The 26,346-nt window shown below is 37.3% G+C and overlaps 1 protein-coding gene across 1 annotated transcript in view; it reads right to left on the bottom strand.

Moving 5' to 3' along the window:
• Positions 1–23,481, bottom strand: part of LOC148835448 (voltage-dependent L-type calcium channel subunit alpha-1D-like) — a 115,897-nt gene extending 92,416 nt beyond the window's left edge. The window contains exons 1-2 of the mRNA XM_088915807.1: positions 23,454–23,481; positions 19,333–19,651 (exon numbers count right to left, since the gene is read on the bottom strand). Of these exons, the coding sequence (XP_088771933.1) occupies positions 19,333–19,651; positions 23,454–23,481 (347 nt within the window). The remainder of the gene's footprint in view (positions 1–19,332; positions 19,652–23,453) is intronic.
• Positions 23,482–26,346: the final 2,865 nt, after the last annotated feature.

The following is a 26,346-nucleotide window of genomic DNA, read 5'->3' as shown; positions in this document are numbered from 1 at the left end:
GTAGGAGTAATAATAAAATATGAGCATTTTTAAGAAACTCAAAATCCTGTACAGAAGCACACAAATAATACATAAATAAAAAGAAAGAAAAAAGAAATACAACACATAGATCTAGTAAAATGAAGAGAAAATTACATATTAAAGCTGCAACGAAAAGACGGGACTTGAAGTGATTTTTAAAAATGTCATTCCATGGTGGCGTTTCATATGGAGATTCATAAAACTCGCTATCACCCCTTCTGTGGAGCCTGGTATTGGACAGAGTAGGCCCTGAATATGCAGTTCCCACATTAATGACTGACTATACTCATGCAATACAACCTTAAGATAATGGAGTGAGACCATGCAGTGGCTTACATGAGAATGTGAACCTACAATATTACTATACTAAAAGCACAGAGCTTTTATTTAACACTTGTGCCAAGGAATTTTGGACATACTGATGTTTATTTAGTACCTTAGAAGATATGTGGGTAAGTAAGGCATTACGGTAGTCTAATCCTGATGAGATAAATGCATCTACCCTGTATCAATATTTCAGCATCACATTGGCAGAGCAAGAGTCTTAAATGTGCAATGCCATGCAGGTGGAAGAAAGATACCGTGACTACACAAGGTCAAAAGTGAGCCCCAAGTTTCTAACCTCTGTCAGGGGTTTACTTTAAGCACTGTTTATAACAACACTGTCACCAACTTTGTGAAACTTGTGTTGGAAGCCTGAGCACATCCTGTGACAACCTTGTCACAGCTCAGCTTCAGAACAATCTTCTGTATCCATAGTTGTTGAGATAAGTAAAGATTGATTAACTTCTAAGAGCCGTTCCTTTAGACATATTTCAAGCAGCCAATAGAAATAACAGAAACTGCATTTTTCCATTACAATTTTCTGCTGGAAGCCCTGAGCATCATCTTCAAGCTCTCAGAGAGGGAGAGATGAAAGTTGCACAGAAGACCAGATGGAATGCGACACCCTGATAGCATTTATCAGTCAGCACCTACAATGCTGATAACCTCTGAATTGGAAAAGGTTATTTTTTTATCTGCAGGGGATACAAAGTATTAAAAGTGAACAACACTGTTTTAATACACAACATTATTGCCCCTCTTTATTATTATTTTTTGCTTTCCTTGTTCAGGTTTGTTTTCGTTTCTGATTACTCTGGTGTCTACTTAAATTTTGGTGTGCTAATCTCTGGCGAGATGTCAATGGTAGGCAGAGGAAACACCATCACACAGAATTGGCTCTTATACTGCTAGATAGATTCCAACACCTGAAGTAAACTAAAAACTCTTCATAAAGTCTTACAGACCACAAGCACGAGGTTTGTTATTTAAGAAACTTATCTCATTGAATCCACTGAAGGAAAATATTATTTTGGCACAACACATAATACATATTACATTCTTTTTTGCATTTAGGATGTGAAAGCTTTGAGTATTCATAATAATGATAATGTTATGATAATGACGATAATGTTATCACAAAGACATTTAACAATTTGTGACAAAGTAACCTATGTTTAACAACTCGGCATAATTATTAAAGATCTGGCTATTATTATAATTTATTAAGTGAAATCTAAAATGGTTCATTTTTATTTACTCTTGTTTTTCTGCTAATTCCTCTGTTATTAAGGTTCAGATTTGCGCTTCCCTTGATGATTTGCATTTAAGCCTCTATCATTGGCATACCGATTTGTCATAATTAATTTGTAAATAAAACAGATTGTAATTTAATGGTCAGAGGGTTGAGATTCCCATTTCATTTTACAGTTGGATTGACTAGTTTACCAGAAAAAAAAATGATTACAGAGTGAAGCCTTACTGAATATTTAAGAAAACGTTTGCTAAAGAAAGAAGAAAAATCCCAATTAAAAAACGCTGCTTTTTAAAACAAACAGTGTATTCAGACTATATGCTAGTCTATGTGCTAGTCTCGGATGACTGAAATACACAACCGTTTATGTACCTGTCTCCAAACAGACAAGGGACAATGAGTTGGTACTGTATGTTTGGATTGATTATTTAAATACTAAACCTTGCTACAGTCAGGTTTAGGAATTGGGGGTACAGGCAGTCAGTAGTATAAGTCACTCCCAGAACACACATTTACAGTGAAGAAAATCTGCTGAATGAAAGCAGCAAAGTGCTTTGCTGGTGTTGTATACTGTACATAGACTAAACATTTCCCACTGCCATTCTAGCCGGCCAAAAGCAGCTACTTGGAATTCTTTGCTCTAAAAACTTACTTGCATGGTTCCAAGTCTATTTTTGGACGAGACATATTTTATCTAAAAAAAAACTTTACGAAGATCTTTTTGTTGTACTTTTCAGTAAATCCAAACATTATGCGTACAGCCTCCAACTCATATTTTAGCATTTCAAATAGGATTTACTGTATATCTAAAAGGATTATGTAACGTCTCCAGACAAATTCCCTAACAGTCTTTTGAATTTTTAAAATGGAGGATCTATACAGTATGCCCGAAAATGGAGTGGGGTGTGACAAGCTGGGGAGAATTTCACTTCGCTTGAATAAGAGAAATAATAATATGAAACTGGAGCTCTACTGTACAAAGGAGTTAGATAACCTCGACATTCAAATGAAGAACTAACAAAACCCAAAGGCCCAGAACACACTATGAAGCAGAAGAGGGTGAGAGATGTTCTGAAGAGTTAAGGCCAGTTCCTGCAGATGCACCCATCTATATCGTCACAAAATGACAGCAGCGTACAGCTCCAGGCAACAACGTCATTAAACGAGCATGTTGCCAATCCTTAGAATGAATATGAAAATATTTTTTATCTACTGAGGAAACAGTTTTCTAAGGCAGCATGAAGAGGGCACTGCGGAATGGTCAATTCTCTTGGTACGGCAGTGAACTCACAAAGCTGCTTGTTCAATTGTTTCCTGTATAAAAGAGAATTACACATCTTGGAATTGTACTGTACTGCACGGTGTATGGACTTTCCAGTTTATGGAAATGCTGGGCTAAAGGTTGTCTTGATTCACTGGGTTTGCAGCGTTGAATGAGGAGGCATCTGAAAATATACTAAAGCCTGTTCCATTTTCATGGTGACTACAAGAATTATGTGAGGACTGGATCTCTCCAAATATGACAAAGGTTATTATCAACTGTTCTGTTCTTGAAAATGTACTGTAAATGGACGTGAAAATGCTCTACAAGAGCAATAGTTACTGCCTCCTCTCTTGAGAAAAGACAGGCCCTTGGATAGTTTTCTTTTTATATTTATGTTGAAACAACAACATTTATATACTGTATAATAAATACACACAAGAGTACATATAACATTATTATTACGGGAAGATAATTTCGTTAAATTTTACAAATAAAGATTAAATCTGGTAAAGAAAGATAGGGTGCCCAGAGCTTTCGTGTTCTTACATTTAAAAACAGTCTGGTGATATACCCTTATGTCTTTTTGAACTGTTCAAATGTGGGTCTCCCCCTAGACCATTTCAATTTTATGTATATAATGTCGAGCAGGTATAATGATTAAGTCAGTTTTTCCAATGGGATTAAAATGTAACATAAAATCTATGTCTCTAAGAGAAATGTCAATATTAGAACCTTTCTTTACATCATTTTGCAGATCAATTCAGAATGTTTTAACAACAGGATATAACCAAAACTAAAGTTGTGACGTTTCTGGGGTGCTTTCAAAAAAGACTGTAAAATCTATGCGCAACATCTTTACAAGGTAAACTTAATGAACTATTTTGTATAACACCACCTTAATGGTTATACAATATTTGCTTGACATCATCCATATTTTATTCCAGTCAATTAGTCTCCCACCCCTTGGGTAGTCTAATAGATCATTATGGCCATCCACACATCTTTTCTCATCTTTTACAGTCTGGTTCAATTTCATTACTTTCATAATGTATGAATCTTCATTTCTATGGTACTGTACTTCATCATTATATGACACCTTTTCTGTACCTAGAGTTTAACACTTAATACCTCCAACTTTCTAGCAAGTTAAGGAGAGCGCTAGACTGAAGCAAGCTCAGTCAGGAGACAAAGGTGCAGAATATTAAATACTTAGCTATATAAATTGACAATGTAGCCATGTCTTATTATGACACTTGATAAAAACTTTGTGTCTTTAATTAAAATAAATTATATAAATTACACATTAAATGTATGACCATGGGAACTCCAATATAAAGGCTTCACACAGAATCACACTGTGATTGAACGTTCAGTAGTAGACAAAAATGCACATACATATTTCATAAGGATGATCAATAACTTATTATTTAAAAGAGAAGCTAAGCATCTACTCCTGCAATTGCCTCAAAAAAGTCCATTTCAATTTTAAAATCTCTCAAAAAATTAACCCACCTATTAATCCAAATAAGGTGTTAGAAATTCTGTCACATCATATGATTAATTTGTGGATTCCCAATCAGTTTGTAAAATACCAGCCAAGAGAAACATTAGTGATGAGATACATCACTGTTCATGTTTATTATATAGTCAAAATATACAGTATATCTAAAAAAATAACACTTCTGGCTTTCCAATTTTTTTTAAATTCATGAATCGAGTCACCCCCCTCCCCCCCTTCCAAAAAATACATTTCAGATCATCATTTGCACTTAACATTCATGAGTCACCTGTGTCGACTCATAAACGATTCATTTCACAAAAAACAAGAACCTACGCAGTATTGAACCCCACGTGTGAAGGTAAGTCAGCAGGTGAAGACGATTTGTGCATTATACCCAAAATGAGCTTCACAGGAGGGGGACTGATCAAGGCTCTGGTCTATTCCTAAAGGAGGGCTGCCCTTAACAAGGCCAAGGGAGTTCAAATGGCAAGACACCTGGCTAAACATCATATTAAGCATAAAGTGAAGATGTTTTGCATTAAAGATACCAGGTAGACTCATAGTCATACTGCAATGTCACAGTTCCATCACAAAAAAACTCAGGTGCACAGTACAAGAATGATGATAACAATATAAAGTTCCAATTATTTTCCATACTGTCAGCTTTCTTTTTTATATAAAGGAGCAGAATTTCCAAAGAAAAATCAACCACAAGCCCCTTTTGCCATTTTTGCAAGGAACGAACAATTACACATTGCACCAGGATTCTGACAAACCACAAGACAAACAAACTCAACACTGAAAGCATCAAAGCATTAAGACATACACATCAGGATATGACACAACTGAGATTACAAATGACATGCACACATCTTCTTTAATAGCTGAGCTTTAAAAAAAAGATCCAAGTGCAAACATCTCGGGTTACCACAGACAGACTGTTACAGGATTCACAGAATAGCAGCCACTGCACACAAGGACAGTGAGTTTCACAGAAAGGATTTACTGATAGTTCTTTCTAATGCTGTGCTATTTTTAGTGACATTATGTTCAAGTACAGAATCATATTGATGAACTATTCAGTGCCGTCTCCTGAATATGCAAATGGTTGAATTGGATGAGGGACTGCTGTATAAAACCATGATGCAACAACAATTACTTAATCACATTAATTGATACTTTCTACAATTAGCAGATCATCATACAAACACATGCAGCTCTTTATTTCAAGTGCCAGTATATGGTACAGTTGTGATGGTAACATTATAGTATTTATCATTAAGTGCTATAAAAACATAAAAGAGCATTAAAAAATTAAGATTTTAAATACTAGAACTAAAAAAGAGTAAAACTTATTGACACATCAAGGTTTATATTTTAAAACAGGAAGACATTTCATTTGAAGTGCTGAAAATGACATACTGTAGCTACTTCGTAATAAAAAACAACAATTTATACAGTAGACCATAACAGATATTCAATACTTAAAAAAGGGAATGACATTCGGTGATAATTGCGAGTTTGTATAAAGGGCACGTTATAGCTCTACAGACAACAGTTCGGATGACTAATCCCAGTTTCTCCCATAAAAGGGGAGCTTAAATCTGCAAAGCCAAATCTCAAAATAGCTGTTCACAAACCACTCGACATAAGACAAAACAAGGATGGGTGACCTCAGTGGAATACATTAATTCTGGACTGCCCCATTCAAGACTGTTAAATAAGATAGATATTATCTCCATTAACAGGCTGTCTGCTGAGGCTGGTCTACCGGGCTGTGATGCATAGTGCATTGTCCTTGTAACTACCCGATCATCACACAGAATGGAGCTGACCTGCGCCCTATAGCCTATTCTCATCAACTAATCTGACTGTGAGGACAGGGGGGACAACTGTGAGGAGCACTCAACCTTGAATGCTAATTCAAATGCTTTTCTAAAAAAACTGCACAGTTTAAGCAGACATACAGTAGTAAAAGAAGAAACCCGATAAATGACCTTTCCATGAACATTCAAAATCAACAGCTGCTGGAATTTATATTCTGTATGGCAATAATAATGTGAACGATACCGACAAAATACTGTTGTATACTGACATGCTATCAAGTTCCTTCATTTTGCTGTTGGATATTTTTCTCCATGGCCTCTTAAATTCTTAGGAGCTATACTAATCACCATATTGAATTGTTTTCAATCCATAATGTCACAATTACAATCCCAAGTATTAGTAAGTTACCTGTGTAAGGTGAGTGATTTTGCTCAGTTAAAACTGTGTAAGTCTGAACTATTTTTTCACTGTTTATTTTTAACATTTTCACACATACGATGCTCAGCACAAGATTTACATTTTGTCAAGCAACCTTACCACTTTTAAACAGTTTTTGCTATGGATATTGTCACAGAATAATATAACCCATTTTGCTATTAATAGACACTTCTCAGGCCTGGCAACAAATAATAAAGAACAAGCTCACCATTTAAACACATATAATTTTAAAATCTTCTACAGTAATCCTGGCAGATGGAGTTCAGATTTTAGCAGATATGTACTCCAGGGGACCACCAGAGCAAAAGAACATTTTACTGAAGTTTAAAAATACCGGTAATTGAACCCTATTATGGCCATCTACAGTCAAGTTTTTTCTGTTCGAAAGATGTAAAAGCAACACAGGAATTGGGTTTTTCAAAACTGCTATTCTGAATTTAAGTGTGTCAAAAGCACAACTGATTTCAACAGAAAAAGAAATGACCCAAAAATGGATCAGAGAATAAACAAGACCAACTTGACTCTTCAGTAACTTTGTACTTAATGGGGCCTGACACTGCAAAACGGACCTCTAGATATACAGTGCTGACATTTACAGAGGACTTTATAAAGACCCATACACGCACCACACTTGTGAAGCTGAATGGATGTAATAGCTTGGAAAAGGAAATGAGCTGGAAAAAAAGTGGTTCTGCATAGCAAAAACACAACTTGAAAATGGGATCGTAATGGTAGTTTCTGAAAGCCACATGGCTCGTTAAAGCTCTGCCCATACTTTCCACTCTCCATCATCGCTTGTGTGCTGAAGGCTTTGCTGTTTTAATGGGTGTGTATCCCACCTTAAACAAGAGGCATATCAATTAATAACTGAGGTAAATCCACAGAATAAAGGTTAACTACTTAATTACAGATTAACTTCCAAGTTCCATTATGGTGGCCAGGAGTGATGAGGAGTTTGTGCTTCTGGGACAAAATGTATCGAAAGAGCGCTCTTTCCTGGCTGCTATTGCTCATCATTACTATCACTTGAACATATTTATGTTCCTTTGACCACTCTGGACAGCTATTCATTTTGACATTTGGGGTGTTAACTAATGTTGCTACTGATCTGCCCATTTAATCACCCTTAGAGGCTTTAACACAACATAATATGTCACAGGGAACAAGAAAAATAGTCTTTGTTGCCATACAAATTAAATGACAAACACACTAACCAATAATACGAACAAATGTGATCAACTGAAGAGGGAATGTTGTTGTAGGACAATAAATTGCAAAAAGGCGGATAATTGGACGTCTAGCTTAGCATCACAGATCACAGAGCCTCCAATATTCCGAGTGTCTGGCATAAATCTGGACAAATAGCCTCCCTAATTTATGTTAGCTCAGGAAGGCACTTTATATTTTTACCTACCTATGTCTGACCTATGAAACGATGAACGCAACACAGATCTGTACATTAATAGAAAGCCACTTAATCTTGGCAAGAGTAGTAGAATTCTGAAGCCTATCCCAGAAACTTAGGGTACAAAACGAGTTTCGATTACAACTTGGACGGAAAACACTAAATACATCTTTTGACTACAAAAAATGTTGAATGCCCATCTCACATCAAGATATATCTTTGGTGAGAAAGGCTTTCCATAAAATCAAAAATGCTTTTGCACTCAAGAAAAATGAAAGGCTATAGACCTAGAGGGTTAAAACAGTTTGACTGGTTACATTAGTTAATGAGCACGACAAGTAAGCTTACCATCAGGGTATCTTAAAATAAACTGTTGTTTTTTTTTATTTTTCTTACACCTGTACTTTAGAGAAAATCCCAGCTGTTACAATGTTACTCTGTGCAAACAGAAGCAGGAGGGAGTGAAGGTATCCAAGAGTGGGCTTTAAACACATCCGTCACAAGTTAATAAAATGAGCACCAGACATAGTGGTTGCAACAGGTATTCACATTGGGAAGCTCCGTTGAATCCCAGTCCATCAAAAACACACAGCACACCATCCATTAAAATCACTGCCAGGCGCTCCTGTTGTCTCTCTGTGCTTCCTCAGTCACCCAGTGCAGGGAGAAGGCCGTGTTGCAGTTACTGAGCCTGTTCAGAGGTGCAGACTAGCAGCAAGGGCGAAGGTTAATCCCAGCTGCTGCCAGCCTCGCTGTGGCCAAGCAGACCACTGTCACATGACACGTCACATGACAGGCACCACCCATGCTTGCTAGCGCCAGCCTCAAATCACAAACCCTCACGCATCTGTTAAAAACACACCTGGACACTGCTCTTGTTTTTTTTAAAGAATTTTTTCTTTTAAAAGAAATTTATTGGTGAGGACCTATGCCTTGAGACTAATAACACCATATATAAATATACATAATAAAAACGACAATAATAAACATTTTTATCAAGCAACAGACCTGGCAATAAATTCATACACTTTTAATGTGTTATTCATAATTTTACTTATATATATGCCCATACAGTACAGAAACTGAAATAACACCTAATCTATTTTTCAGAGAAAAAGCTTAATATTAAATAACTACATGCCTAATCGCTTTTAGACATCATGTGCACTGTAAGGTTTCAGATTGAATTTTGATAACAATATCCCACACTTTGGTCCAGAACTACAGTATAGGTTTTTGGACAAAAGATAAAGCTAATTTATCAGACTTTAAATAAATATTTTAAAGTATTTTGAAATATTAGATCATCATTCTACGTTCAATTCAGGGTCACGAGAAAACCAGAGCCTATCCCAGCAAGCAATGGGAGCAGGGTGGGGTATACTCTGGACTGGACACCAGCGCATCTTAGGGCAGACACTCAGATACACACACACACTCACACCAGGGCCAATATTCCCAGAAGCCAACTGACCCACCAGTGTGTTTTTAGACTACAGGAGGACAAAGAAAAATCACAAGGAGAACATGCAAACTCCACACAGATAGCACCACAGGCCCAGAATTGAACCAAGGGCTCAAGCCCTATGAGGCAGCAATGCAAATCACTGTGTCACGATGCCTACAGAACTTAGCTCCTAATACTGTCTTAAATCACCACCATTTCCAAACTGGGTGGATACAGAACACAAAAAAATTCTAGGAAATCAGCAGCCCTCAGCGGCTCTCTAAAGACCACTACTGTGTTCCACATGCCTCTACAATCACCCCCAGTCTCCTGTGCAAAAAACAGCTTTAATGTCATTTTTGGAGTGAAACAATACTCTGTCTGCCGATAAATGCTCTTTCTTAATTTCTTCTGAAGTTAAAAAAGGTAAAATAAAAAAAACTAAAATGTCTCGTCTCATTTCTTTCAGATCTCAAAAAATCCGCAGTTCTAGTATTCTGGTCATTTTCTTTAGAAATACAACACAATTGCATTTCTTAAGAGAGAATAATCCATAGCACACATCAAGCAAGATTAAAAAAGGAACATGTAACACTTATGCTTTAAATATTTTTGTACCAAGATACCACTGAATAAAACTAATGAAAAAAATATGCATTTATTATTCATTAACCGAAAACACCAAAATGATCCAATGAATCTCAACTATGCTGCAAAACAGTCTTTAAAAACAAAAATAAGGGCAGATGGCTTTAATAATGTCACTTCATAAAGCAACACAAGTGTTAATAATAATGACAGTTTTTATTAGACACTAATTTTCGTGTACAATGCTTTCTACCAATCACTACAGCTGGGTTGAAACAGGGTAAACAGTCTGATTAGTCATGTTAGAGACTAATTTCTTCCTTTCCACCATTGTATTAATTCTCTGATGGACAACAGGAGCAAAGCAACATGCTGAGTAATTGTGGGCAGGTTTGCCCTGCCGAATTAGACCCTTTGATTTATGTCCTGAGTAATAACATGTTTTGGAAGCAGTCACATTAGGGTAAATGCTAGTAATGATATATAAATCACTATGTAAGGGAAGACAGACCCACGCAGGTCTGGAGTTAGTTATAGAGGAGGCTAAGATACAAGCATGTGGAAGGATGGGTCTCATAAGCTGGGTCTTTAGACCGACATGTAACAGTGCAGTGTTATGAGTCAGCCCAGAGCTCAACGTTTGTGCAAGACCAGGTACACAGTTATAGCGCTACAACAGTTAAAAACTCTGCTACACAGCACAGCCTATAACAGCCTGTTTATGTGCAAAATGGTAGCATGGTGTTAGCGTTGTTACCTCACAGCTCGAGTTACAGGTATGGTTCTACACTAGGGCGTTATACGTGTGAAGTGTATACAGTACGTGCTCTCTGCGTTCTCCAGGTGATACAGCTTCTTCCCACTTTCCAAAGACAGGCGGTGACTTGATGTCTCTAAATGGTCCAAGCCTACTGGTGTGTGTCTTACTGTAGTTCATTTTTAGCAGTTTCCCTCTTTTAGGCCCCAGCTGCTCCCTAAATTCACGACAAGGTTATATTGTTCCATGTTTAGGTCTCTGGACACATTTAACCAGGTCTCTGTGGTTAGGACAACTGCATTTTATTCATACCACTATTTGCAGAATGTAATGAAACTTTACTAATGCAGCTCAGACAAGATTCCATATATTGTAGAACAGGAATGTACAGTATTTGAAAAGCCTGTATTATAGCTCTTGTATTTGATTGTAATTTTATTCTGATTAGTATTGTAAACTCCACAATTTCTGAACCTTACGTGTATAAAATCAGCAGTTATGTGATCCATGATTATGACTATGTTAGACTATGGTAGTTCAAGTAGGTAGCTGCGTCAGCATGCATAGGCTGCAAAGGTACAAGTGAAGGTTTTTTCCATGCTGAAAAGAGAAGAAAAGAAACGCAATGTTTCGGCTGTGGAGCCTTCTTAATTGATGAAAAATAGTACTGCTTTATGTGACAGTAATGACCAAAACCTCCTGCTACACAAAAGTTTACTTATAAACTGGAAAATGCATTTCATTGCCTTTGGGGTTACCATTTACATTTGACAAGCATGCTACCAAAACCCTTTCCAGAAATGGTCCTAAAATAAAGTGTCTAAATTCCACAATTCTGAATTCCAATGATTTATAATAGGCATTTGCTAACACACAGCATAAAACTTGTATTGTGCATGAAATTCCAGGATTCTTACAACTAATGCACTTCAGAGAACATGAATCATTTGAGGCACTAAACAGAATGAAATCATCTTAGACATGTAAACTTTAAACAGCACTAAGTCTGTGGTGGTCTAGAGAAACATCTCTACTGAGGTTAAGTATTCACCGATTATGAAGCAGTGACATCATCAGCGCATTAATGCACATCAAGCATCAGCATATCAAGATTTCATCACACAAGATTAGAAGCCACAGCTTAATTTTATCTTAATGAATGCAATTTATTTTCATTGCTCTATGTGATCATTTAAGAGCAAATTTTGCTTAATCCTTAATTTCATGCAAGACCTTTCAATTTTTATCTGAATTGCACTGGGCTTCACACTTATGAAAAGTCTTGGCAGACACTAAAATTTGATGAAAACATAACTAATTAAAATCAAGCCAAAGCAGATGAATATGAGTGCACGTGTGGCTCGACAAATGGTGCAACTTCTACTTTCAACAAATTCCCAACATCACATGTACTCTATGCCAATTAAACAGTACTTCAGTACAGAAATACTGTACACACAACTCTTACCAAGAATTGACTTTAGCTACATTCAGAGCTTTCAGTACTAATTGTAGTACTTAAAGTAGTACTATTTTTCATCAATTAACAAAATTAATGCTTCTTGGAGTACTGATTGCCAAGAAGCATTAATTTTGTTAATTGATAAAAAATACCAGAGTGTAAAATGGTGGGATTTTTTTCTGTGGGATACCATGTAAAACCAAAAGAAAAGTCACGAATGAGGGGAGGCCATTCTGCACACATCTCATTGGGTTGGAGTTCCAAAGTCTGTCCCCTCATGCTTGCTGGGGGACCTGTACAATTAGTAATGAGGGTCCCACATTGACAAAGTGAAAGACAGACAGAGTCCTTCTGCCTTGGAGCTGTTCGGCTACTGTCTAGGCCTGTTATGATTACTGTACCCTGTAGACTCAGCAGTCAGGGATTAGCCACCAGCTTCTCAATGGCTTCTCAACCAGGAATATCTCGCTGGTTGTTCTGGCTGTCGAAGGCTGCAGCAGAATGAGACCTCCAATCATCTTGATCTCCATGCCATTAGATCAAGGCTTCTGGGGAGTGGCAGCTGGGGTGCAGCAAGCATCTTCCAATACCTGTACAGCTCATTTCAACACAAGCAGGAATGAATTGTATGGTTAATTTATCTGAGGATTCTGACCCAGCAGGTTCTTGAATGAAACCTTGACATCAGCTTAAAGACGATGGCTGGGTTATCTTCTTCCAAACTCCTACAACCCTTTGTGCAAAGAAGTTCCTCCTATTCTCAGTCTTAGGTGTGCATTCCCTAGCTTTTACAGGAGTAACATTCTATACAAAAAGTAAATTGGGAGATTTGGCAAGCACCCTGGCATCTTTCATGCACAATACCTTGCTTTGTATATAGTACCATTATGATTACACTCCACCAAGATAAAACTTTTATGCGTTGTCAACACTGGACACTACAAAGGGAATAATGAAAAAATCAGACCCTGCCTTCTCCAGTCCTGTTCTGCTCTGGCAAACAGAAGGAGATACAAGTTTAGAAAACACACAGCTTTCTTATCTGAGACTCGAGCCATTATAGTCTGTCTTTATCTACAGAGTGGCAACTATGAAAATAAAAATTCCTGTAGCTGTAACAAAGTCCTCCGTGTGACAAGTCTAAAACCATTTCCTTTGCCCTTTTCATAGCTTGAAGTACATCATGACCTTTCAGAATTATCAAATGAACATTGAAAATGAAATACTGAAAACAAAACAAAAAAAGAACCAGCAAAACACTCAACATAAATACTTTCATTTACTCATGTTTTAGAAGCCACAAGAAATAACTACACACAGTGGCTTACATACAATAACTGAGACCATTTTAATCTTTGAAAAATGGGAAAGAACACTGCTGGGTTTTATGTCACTTCAAGACAAAGAGGTGTTCAATATTTGCTCCTCATAAATACAGACCTTGATCTAAATGCTTTTTAAGAAGAGCAGAACGTTATTCTTTTGTGCACTAGAATAAGTGCTGTTTCCATCTTTTATCTTCTGTGGGGAGGGCTGGAAAGTCTTCATGACAAACTACAGTGTCAACATTGTCGTCATGCCCCTGGAGCCAACTGGCAGGCTTCTCAGTCCGGAAGTGGCACACTCATTTATATACAGCTAATCCACACCAAAGCTTAATCTTAAGGGCTCATCTGCCGCAGACAAACGTTAATGAAGAAATCAAATTAAAACGGCTTCAGAGGATAAAGGGCAAAATGTGTGACTTTGATCAATTATTTTCTCCTCCCTCCACATCCGCTCAGCAAAGGAAGAAAACTGTCCGAGTACGAAGAGGAATCAGCTCAGTCACCCTACAGGCATTCCGTACAGCAGGTCAGCATCATAAGCTGGTATTAAGGTCCAGTGCCAAAGGAGGAACCCGGTTAGCAGGATGGAAGACTGGTCTGGTGATTTAGACATCACGAGACAAAGCGTTTGATAGCCATGCAAATGTAGCAAGTCCTAAAGATAACTCTCATTCCACATAAAGCCACTGAATTCATTCTTAACAGCAAACTCCAAATTCTGACTGCAAAATATGGGCTCAGGTACAGTCACATCTCACGTCTACGCTGGCATTGCTTTGATGGCCTAATTGCACTGATAAACATTTACAACCATTTTTATGCTGATGTTCAAATTCAATCTAAGCCAATCCGTCAAACTCAGAACCTGCAGGCATTAGTTGAATAAAGGGAAGAGATGACTGTCAACCTAAGAACTAACAAAACGAGAAAGAGTTAAGCATTTTATAGAAAACCACTTTAAGATGTAAATACTCAGGATGGACAGATGTCATCAGGAGAGTACCACAGGGATTCATTCATCAATTACAATTGCTCTTCCTAACAGTATATCAGGGATCTAGATTCTGATACAGACAATGATACCAGAACATGACAACTATGAAAAACTGTAAGAACACGAGGAAACTCTTTATGCAAACTTTTGTGGGAGCCTCAGAGAAGCTGGTGTCGACGATACGTTTTCCAAGCTGACACCCAGGCTTCTATTAAGAAAGGACTGAGCCCCTCTAACCACTTACCTACTGTATTAACGAGCAAATGAGCCATACGTGACTAACAGCCTTCTCTCATTTGCAACCTTTCTAATTTCATCTTATAATTACGTTTTCACTGAAAAGCTACTTTTATGCTGTGACACTGCTATTACCCATTTTAATCATTTCTGAGGAATACATTGTATTTCAACAAAAAAAAAGTATTCAAACACAGACCTCAGACACGGCACATAAAACAGACTACTCACACAAGACTTTGGAGATCTGCAAGCCTTCTGTATCTCAATCCTGAATGAAAAAAGACTAGTCTAGCTCTTATCTGTGGAATCAGCAGTATTCGGCAGCATGTAGACTATACAATATCCATCACAGATGTGAAATTACTTTGAACTGAATCCAGGGGATGAAGAAAAAGACAAATAGATAAGCCCAATGGATAATGAGCCAGTCTCACATACAGTACACTCATCCATGCAAATAGGCAAAACTTTGGTTAAATTAGACAATTTCTAAAATTCCAAAAGTAATTTAATTCGCTTTCAGGACCAATTTCAATAGCAGACGAGAATCTCATGAAACACACACTCTCTGCTGAAAACAATTACTTTCCATATTAAGGACAAATATGATATAAATGAAACCCTTGAAGGGTTTCAGATGCATTTGTCTACATTAAGGCTAACGTGTCAATCTTTTTAAGCAAAACACATTTATGTCTTCACATTTATAACTGGAAAGGAGATAAAGAGAACTAGCATTTACAGTTCACAACAGTGGTGATAGCAGAAGATTTACAAGCAGGCTCAGGGGTGTACAGTCTATTTTTCTGCATCACTAAATACAGATTGCAGTAGCCACCAAAACACCCTTCGTCAGCATTTGGCACACCTATACTATGACATGCGACTCCAAGTAAATGAGGCAGGACTAAGCTCTTGGTTATTTTATTTCATGGTAATTCAATTCTAGAGGCATACACGAAGTCTATAATGTCCAGATGACGCATGCTCTATAGTGACCTCATTGCCTAGTGTATCATGCAGATGGCAATGTCTCTAGGCAGCACCACATAAATATCACAACCACTCATCTTCAAAAGATTAAACAGATCAGAGCATGATGGCTCTGGTCAAACACAAATTCTTGTCACTTTTAGCTTTTTGTTTTTCTCCTTTAGTCTTGTCTGCTGTCTGGTTCATGGGGGAAACAAAATACCAGTCAAAAACAAGACATGTTTTGCAGAAATCACTTTGGGAGTATTTCTCATCTTGGGAAGCAAACATCTCAGTGGATATTTCAAACTCAGCCAGCATTGAACATGGACATTGTGGTGACAGAAGGACAAGTTTAAAAAGTGCTGGAGCTTTTCCCCTGGTATTGGATACAGGAAGATTGTTTCAATAATCCCGTTATCTAGAAGCATGACCGTGTATGTGTGAATGTATGCTTTCAAACCGCTGGCATCAAGTTACATTAATAAATATAATTTTCAATGCCAAGGCAACCAGGAAACCAGCTGAAGCTTTGAACCAGTACTTTGATGCAGAGGACAAGACCAGTCTTATAATTTAAAATAATTTGCAAGCATTTTTTTTATTATACCCACAATATAGTACTTTTTTCCCTTTTATACTAATTTTAATCATAAGAAACCAGAAATGAATTAAAAGTGATGAGACATGCAACTGACAAATTCTGTCCTTGACATTTTATGTTTTACCCTTTGAAAACGTTTTAAGTCCACCAAACTTTTTAAAATGCACTGGCCAGAATTCCATACTTCTTACTGCTCATGTTACAGATTACAGTGAGATCACATCAATCCTTCCTCTTCGTTTCACCAGGCCTCATCACATTGATTATGTACTTTTATATAATAGCTGATGGAAGCAGTGGTACAGTGTATCCCTTTGAAGGGCATTATCAATATCCCAAGCACACATCACAAAAAGTCTTCAGCCCACCCCCATCTTCTCCCTGCTGGAAAGGATGTCAGGTTATGACTCGGTAAGGAAAGGCCCTAGTTTTGTGCTTTCACCCCCACTCAAATGATGTGGCACAGGCAGACCTGTCACAGTGTTTCAAAACAAAGTGCTTTTCAAAACTAACCTTTAAAAAAAAATAAAAGGGAAGTTTATCTTGGTACTCCCAGTTTGCCAAAACGCTCCCTAAATGTTTTAATGAAAGATACAAATATAAATAAAAACACCAATTCCTTTTCAATCACACATAGAAATGTTTCAAGCTCGCTGTAGACCTTCTAACAGGAAGTGAAAATGTTAACATCTATGAAAAAACAATTCACAGGTACCTGCAATCTTTTGTATTGTTTTTCAGCACGAAATGTCAGACAGAGCAGTCGAAAAAGCTATTTTGTAACACCTATCAAACTAAAGCCACAAAGCTACTTTGTCATTTTAAATGCAATACACACCATTACTCAGTATCGCCAGAAAATTGTAGTGGCTGTCATTATTTAATACAAAGGATAAAAGTTTATGATATTCAAAGTTTGCTTTGTGCAATTAAATGTACTACACATGCCTAGTGACTTTCTAAGCACCCTGCTTCAGAAATCAGACACAATAGCGTGGAACAATGAAAGCCCTCCACAGGGTTCTCCAATAAAGCCGATACAAACACGCCCAAGATAAACCAACAAAAATGAGCCTCAGTAAATACAGAGCTAAATCACATTAGCAAAGGCAAACAGCCAGCAACCTTGCAAAATAATACCCACTGTATAACCCAGAATTAGAACAAATACACAACAAAGTAATAAAGACTTAGTAGACTCCAATAAATAGCAGGGTACCATTGCAAAGCATCGATTACAATAAGGTAGGCAGGTGTACTCACCAGGTCGTGGTTAGTTGAATTGGAGTCATCTTCGGGGAAGGGAATGTAAACAGCTAAGGCCACACAGTTGGCAAAAATAGAGAGTAATATAAAGATATCAAATGGCCTGTGCATTGGGTTAAGAAAAAAATCTTAGGAGTGATGTAAAATAAGACCATAAAGCATTAGAATATAAAGCTTGCAAACTAAAGGCGAGCACTTCAAAGATTTTATAAAACAGTTGTCAGAAACTACTTGCATATTATTAGCCAAGTACAAAAGGAATCTGGTTAATCATTAACCAGAATGTGGAACAGTTCATGAATAAACTGTGGTACCATTTCTTGTATCCAGTATGCTGTCTATATGGTCTTCAGGTAACATTCACCTGTTTTCTGGTGTATCCATGCACTTGCAAAGCTCTCAATCTCACCTCAGTTACCCTCAGAACTTTTTCCATCAGTTATCCCAAGCATCATCTAGAACTCAAAGTTATATCCAGTCTAAAGTCATAGAGAGAGAGGAGGTGGGCATTGTATTTAAACTACTTTCTATACCCAATGTACTCTGTAGAGTAGCAATTCCCTATGCCTTCTGTATCCTTTGGCAAGTATCAATGTAAACTATGTGCATTGGTGGAATTTGTGAACCAGAATAATTAATTTTGCCTCATCCTTACCGTCTAGTGATTTTGCCTACAGGATATTCCATCTTTGTGAGCTCAGAAGATTTCTAAATTAGTTTATTTTATCCTAGGATTATGTTTCATTTGTTTCTCGTAATCCACAAACGTGAGAAGTAAACCACTACTGTTCAATTAAAACCGCTGGACAGTGTTTCATATTCCAGTTGACAATTAAGTGCCTGGCTTGCTGTTGAAAAGCTGGGCATATAATATTGATTTTTTGGAGGATTGGTACACTGAAGATCGTGAGACTGCCTGGTGAAGAAAGTTCCCCTAAACATCTTCCATATGTGCATTTTATTCAACTAACCTACAGCAGTTCCAGAGTGCAAGTTTCAAATGCTATCAAGGTGGCAGGACGCTATGATCCGACCCAGTAAAGGTCGTCCATTCCTTCAGGGAAGGTCTATCACCATCAGAATTGAAGAGGAATGGAGACACACAAGGAGAAGAGGTCAAAGTGCTTTAACACTTGGGGATTGCCAAGGTTTTATATAATGTCATGCAATTATTAAATGAGAACTGTACATTGATGTTTTGCCACCTTGAGCTGGAATTGTTCCTATACAGCATAACTGACCTTCAGATCTCCTGTATCAGCCAGGACCTATTACGCAACTACAAATTTCTGATTTGCAGAATTTCTCTTTCAAACTTCAAATGGGAAAAACACAGTTAAGTTATAACCACAAGCAGACAGTAAGCCCTTACTTTCCAAACCTCAACAAATGACAGTGAAAATTCCAACCAAACAGTAAATACAGAGACCACGAAACCAAACAAGAAAAGCAGTATGAACAGCAACTTTTGAGCCATCTGCAGTTTCCTTACATGCTGTTTCCCCAGAACTATCTGCAGAATTCCCATTTCCCGCTCTTGGAACCTTCATTAACGAACACCTTCATGCACGCAGCAGGTAAACCTTTCTCGGGACCCAAAACAACTAAATGAAAGACAATGGGAGAGTTTAAAAAAGGATACTTCCACTCTACGAGGCTAATGCAGGCTCTCCTGATGGGGTTGTTGAGATTTAAACAGAACAGGGCGCGGGGTGGTCTGCTGTTAGCAGAGCTGCCCTGTTTCTTGCTTTTGGCATATTGCTGCCGTTTTCTTTGGGATAGAGATCCGACAGGTACTGTGGTGTTGGTGCTCATGGTTTGTGCAGCCTTGGCCTGTCTAGCAGCATCGATCGCAGCCTGCCAGGAGAGAGCAGTTGGCTTGGGTGGTGTGGGATTGTTCGACTGAAGGACTGGTACGTCACCAGGGAGAGGTACTCTGGTGCTGCTGGCATAATTTGCCCCTGCAAAAGCAAAACAAAAAAGAAAATCAATACACTACAGCACAAAGCATCACAACGCTTTTGTGTCGAAATCGAGTTCTGAACCGTGAGACTGCGCACTAATCGAGACACACCTGAAAACAATGCACCAATTAAAATAAACTTCAAAGGCAAGAATCTAATTTTACTATTGACACGTTATCAACGGAATCCACTGCTTTTCAGGAATATCAATGGGGTTAAAACCTTAAAGACCATGTCTTTTAAAACATATTTGCACAGACCTACAATGATTTAAAAAGATCATTTTTTTCTTAAATCATCTTGCAAGGGTATATAGTGTACTTCAATTCCTGGTGTTTCAGACTGGAGAACACACAACATTAAATAACTGTCTCAAAAAAACATTTGACCTTTTATGTCATTAAAGCAGTAGAAAGAAATGATACAGTGTCTTTCAACCACAAAAAAACTTGATAAGACAAAATATACGACTGGAGTCTAACAAAGCTGCAACAGCACAAACAGATGCATTTCTCTCTTTCCCCTTTTACCTACAAAAAGTAGACCCAAGCTAAGGTGTATTTGCATTTTACACCTCCACATGAACATCACCATATGCTGGGCTGTAATGCAACATGCAGTCTAATTCACCTCCTAATGTTTTTGAATTAGATGGAAATGTTCATTCATTCCACCCCATTAAAGCTAAAAACTTCACCCAAAAAAGCCAACCAAATTCACCCCCCCAAAAAAATGAATAGATTTATTAAATTTCACCTCATGCATACATTAAATCTTTTCAAGAGCAATAATCTTCTATCTTCACTGATGTCTGATTAATAAGTATTTAATTAGTATGTACCATCTCTGAAGAAAATTCATCTCAAAGTGCATTAAGTATAAAAAAAGATCAGCAGGTCTGTACATATAGAATAAGTAACAATATGTAATAAATACCAAGCAACAGAGTACTTTATGGACTGATTAACACAAATGAAGGGGTCTCTGCCCAGATAATCACTGGACAGCTTCTGAAAGCGACTGATGAATAGGTCTCGATCTGGAAACACAGAAAATACTGATGGTTTTTCCTTTTACCTACAGTAGGTCCAGAATGAATAAGAGCTAGTTCTGCACCTCACACCTTTCACAGTCTGAAGTAGGCAATGGGATCAGCCAGGTCTACAGGCAGTGACTCCTGCCACTCACACATATACTACTACATGAGCCACTGTGCTCCCTGAATGTACCAGTTGAGGTTAAATCTTAAAAAAGCTGTCAAAATCCGTAAAGGAATGGACGAAGTCAACCCAATGGACTTAATAAGCAGTGTAACACCAACCAAAGACACAGGAAGCTATAGGGAAATGCATTTAAATTTAAATAGTTCAAGAGTCTGGAACAAGCTACTTATCCATGTGACCAAAGTCAATAGCTCAGCTTCTTTAAAAAAAATCAAGTAAAATGGTCCGAAAGACCTGCTCTTGATTCTTGCCTCTTATTGCCTCTTTACACACGTTTTACCCAGATGCAAAAGCTTCTGTGCTTTTTTAATTTTACGTTTTGAAAATAATTTACATAGAGTTTTCAGCTTGCTTTAATTTTTGAGTCGATTTAACGCCTTTAGTTCATTCGAAGCTCTCCCCAACCAGGGTAAACCTATGCTTGTGTTTTACTGCAGCTTCCCTTTTCCTTTTCTGTCAAAACAGCATCAAATCTAGCCAATCCTATTATCCAGATATACTGTACTGTATCTCATGCTTTCCCACAGGCACACAGTGTAGTAGGTGTTGTTAGGAGTGATGCGGCAATCAAAATACCAACGATGTACTAAAGAGATGAATAAACGAGCTAACGTTCTTGCTTATAAATCTACCTCAGGATTATTAACGTTTTCTTTTCTGTAAAACTGATCTAAACTAAATGGGAAAAAATTGTTAAGCTCTTCTAGTTTAGTCAAGGATAAACACTGCGTAGCGCAATCAAAACCCATCATAAAAAAACAGTAACAGGACAGGTGGCTGGCGTTTTAAAGCGTCTTCTGCTAAAGCAGGCTCTTCTGAACTTTTTGTAAAATGTCAGCAATTTACTGTAGTTACCGCTACGGTAGAAACCTAAACAACTACATTAACATCGCCTGTTTTCCTCCAGCAGCGCAAAACAATGTGAGGCGTTTGGGAGGCATAAAATGAAAACAGACAGTCAAAGGGACTGAGAGTATCACCTTTAAGGAGAAACAAAACATAAATGTACATACCGTGCCGATATTAGTTATTACCCTGAGAAACAAAAACTAACCAATGTAACGTCTATACACATCATACAGACTTTACAAAGCCATCATATTGTTAGACGTGTTGAATTATAGGCACCGTCTTTGTAAATATTTCCGTTTTAAACAGAAAACGTTAACAAACGCCTTTAAAAGATCAACGCAGATGACATCCAATCCCATGCCAACAACACCCGGCTAAGCTGCGTGAATTCAAAGCTGTCACTATAATACATCACTTGGTCAAATCAGTTGTGTAAGTCCTTGAACTGTTAGGCCCCGGAGAGAAAAAACAGAAATAAGAAACAAAGGGTCATTTAGCCTAGAACTTTCTAACAATCTAATTTCTGCATTGTTTAATATTAAAAACGTCTATCGTTATTAAACGATACCCGCAACTGTCCGATCTAAATTCACTCACTGCCACAATTTCAATTGTCATGCATATTTGCTCATATATTTAACGCAGCTTTTTGACCTAGAAACTAAAACCGAAATGGTTACACAATCATGCATGAAAATCACATATGCAAGTTTTAAGATGTTTTTTTTTTCCGCCAGCATTAACATCGACATTAGTCTGCTTCAAAGCAGTCTGCTGCAAAATGCGCGGATATTGGCTCACCAACAGTGGCGTTCATACACCGATATGTTAACATACCCGGATCACTTTGTAGAACGAAAATGAAAGAATTGGTCCTTCAAAGTCAAGGGAAATAAGACATTTAAAACAAAGATGAGAAAGGAAAAGATGAGTCCATTTTTAAAGCACTGAGATACGTGCCCATCGGATGGCACTACCAGCGCACAGTAAGAACAGCTGGAGTTACTGCCAGGTTACAAAGGCAGTTTTAATGCGAAGATCTCCAATAGGCGATTGACGTTACATTTTACTCGCAACGTAGTCTCGTTTGTCAAACATTTTGATTAAACTGGCTGAAATTAACCGTTTTTTTTTTTTGGTCCTAAACAGAAAACCGCACAACCACGCAGTTCATCTCTCGGATGAAAAATAAATCTTGCTGAAGAAGAAAAAAAAATAACGATGTATCACAAATGGGCTCCAACCAGCTTTGACAAATGCAGTAAAAACTAACGCGACACTTATCAGTCTACATAACGTGTGAAGTTTTTCCGAAGTTTTCCTTCATTAAATATTAATTTCCATATTATAGGGTTTCTATAGCATAGACAAGACAGACGTCGATCCACACATGAAGTAGTTGTAAAAGATGCTAAGCGTTTTATGTCCCCTTATTTATTAAGTGAATCAATCGTACCTTTTCTGAAGACTATCTCCACCAGCTGATTCTAATCTATCCTCACAGGTTCAGCCAGAAAACTCCATTGCTATTGCAACCAAAAAAAAAACCGCACGTCCAGCCCCAAAGAACGAATTAAAATTCATTAGCTGGAGGGCAATAGAGACACATATGCATTCATTAAACCCTTCCATGTTTATCGTACAGAGAGAGCATCTCCAGCTCTACAGCGTTGCCAGTACAGCATCAGCAGACAACTGAAAACAATAGATCACAGCCCCGTTACCTTTTCGTTGGTCCTCTTGTTCATACATCTCGCTTCCTCATTAAAAATATTTCAAAGATCCAATAAAAACAAATAAGCCAAAATAATGATTTTCCCCCCTTTCAGCCCACCCCCATGTTATTTACACAAGTGGTTCCTATAGTTATCCCTGGGAGTTTTATCTCACATCGTTATTGCAACATCCGGGTGCTGGCTTCACAAGATGGATTTCAGAGCAACTCCCGATGGCAATCAAAAAAAAAGGCGAAAGAAGTAAATCCCATCACGAAAGAAATTCCATTTAGGTTCCTTTCAGTTTCCGTATCATCAGCTGAAACATGATAAACCATCTTAGCCTCCTTTTAACCAATGAATTCAACGAATATATTGAAAAATTCGCAGACGAGGTCCTTAGAGGTCGGTCTTTAAAATACTCTTATTTTGGACGTTGTGTTGCAGGTATGTCCGTGAAGCTGGTGAATGCCCAGTTTGAGTGACGTTCAATGTTTTGCTTAAGTCTTTTTATGATGCATAATTTCAGGGAACCTGTTTGGACAAGACCGAAAACTCGGATAAATCAATTTAGGCTACTATATAGTATATAAAAGAAACTAATGTGGTTTAAGTCCCTCAGAGGCTAGTTTGTTAACTTAAAAATACATGTCCCGCGCGGTGCTTTTTGTAGAATATAATTTTGGCTAATGGAATGCTGGCATTCTATACAATAAGACTAATATCTTATAGGTTTTAGAATATCCTTTTTTAAGAGACACTGTAAATCCATTTACAGCTAGAGACATTTAATTAAATAAATTCATGGTCAGACACCTGGCAGACGACATATAATGCAGACAAGCATGCAGTGTTACACACAGGTAACAGAAACATAAGCTATAAATATAAAATGGGAAATACAGTACAAGAACATACAGTAAGAAAAATGGGGCTATTCACCTGATTTGGTTTCTCAGTTCCCAATTCATCTTCCAGACAATATAGAGGAGCAAGGAGACATACAATATTGTAAATAATATTGTGTACAATTTTGATCATTATACCTCATAAAAAAAACAATTGCTGCTCTTAATTCAGCCCAAGGAAAGTCCTAGACTCACGGGTTAAAAAAAAGAATCTCTTTCATCTTAAATGCAGAAGACTACAAGGTCTCTGAGGAGGTTAATTGAAGGACTGAAAATTCCCAAGGCCGTTGACAAAGTCCACTCATCTTCAGGATCAACATTGAGATATGAACTAGAGGACAACTGGAAAGTGGAAATGCATTTAAAACTTAGAATAGGAGGCATGTGAGTTTGGAACAAGCTACTCAGTCGTGCTGTTGAAGCTCAAGAAACAGCTGAATGAATTCAATTAGCTACTATCAACCAAACAAAGCAAGATAGATCAAATAGCCGTCTATCATTTGTAACCTTTCTTGTTCTTATGTTCTATAAATATGTATTAATTTCTTTGTCTCCTAGCTTGATAAATTCAGTATTACCCTGGGAGCATCCTTGTTAGGGTGACACTGTGGATAAAAGCATTGTATCTGATTTCACATGGCATGATCATATTACTGTTGTTAACAGGAATATTCTAGAGCAGTGGTTCCTGTCCCTCGTCCTGGGGGAACCACTTTGTTGGTTTTCATTCCAGCTGAGCTCTCCATCACCAGTATTCACTGATGCCTTTAATCGATCTGATTGCTTGTTTGCTTTTGGGTTGTTGGGTTTATTTGTTTCTGCGCTCAGTCCTGAGATTCAGAAATACTCTACTGTAGGTGTATTGTTTCCACCAACCTCTGAACACAAAACCTTGAGCATCTCTCTAAATTTTCTCTACCCTTATTTCTGACGTAACAGCTGCTAATATGTGGTTAATTTATAATCTGGTAAGTTAAAAAAAATGAATGAGAGCAGTTCTGAAATTTAGAAGTTGGTTACAAAATCCCATTCCATCTTAATTACAGGTCAGAATTTGTGCTTTTATTTCTAGCATTCTTAATAATATTCCAAAACTCCATGACAGTAGCCTTTTGCAAAGCATCCAAAAACTGAAATCATACAACAAACCAAAGCTATTTAATGCTGTACTCCAATTGTCCTCAATAGTAGGAAGTCATTAATGTTGATTTTTTAGTGCCAATGACTGTAATTTAACTACAGCAGTGCACTTTTACTTTGGTAATCATAGTCCTGTGGTATAGCTTGCTGTAAGAGAAGCCTAGAATTACTTAGTTACTATGTCTGGCTCAAAAGTGTCTTACACATTTTAAACCAAATATTAAGCAATAATATAAAGGTTCTGGGACATTATTTTATTGTCAATTACAATTTAAAGGCAAGTTATATTATGTATGTTGGAATAAAGATGTATAAATGTCCAGCAAAACTTTTTTTCATGACAGCTCAATAAAACTAAAACAAAATCTGTGATAATGACAAATCTGAAAATGTACAAAATCTATACAAAACCGATATTTTAAATCAGATGTAATATTACCCCAGATTCTGCTATTGTTCTGTTATTATGACCTCTAATCAATGAAAACAGACACCATTAAACTTAACAGTATAAAACAGGATATCTCAGCATAATTCTATAACCGAGCTACAATGTAATGTGTGAATATACTGTATAGTCTTTCATATTTTATCTGGTAATAAGGGAATATCAGAACAGAATATTTAAATTCCAGATGATGCATATTTTACATATATTATTGTGGAAAACAATTTAAAACTGGACTCTAGATTCAATATTGAAAAGGTGAACAAGTACCTGTACATATCAGAAGCACATATAGGACATGACTTGAAAAATGGATGAAAGGAAATGGTCATACTGTGGCTTCTACCATACAAACAGTATAAAGAGACAGTATCTGTTGCTTACCAGTATACTAATTCTCTCCCTT

This window comes from Atractosteus spatula, chromosome 5 (genome assembly GCF_055471065.1).
Source record: "Atractosteus spatula isolate fAtrSpa1 chromosome 5, fAtrSpa1.hap1, whole genome shotgun sequence".
Lineage (NCBI taxonomy): Eukaryota > Metazoa > Chordata > Actinopteri > Semionotiformes > Lepisosteidae > Atractosteus > Atractosteus spatula.
The sequence above is the reverse complement of the archived record's forward strand: the minus strand, read 5'-3'. Positions and strand labels throughout refer to the sequence as shown.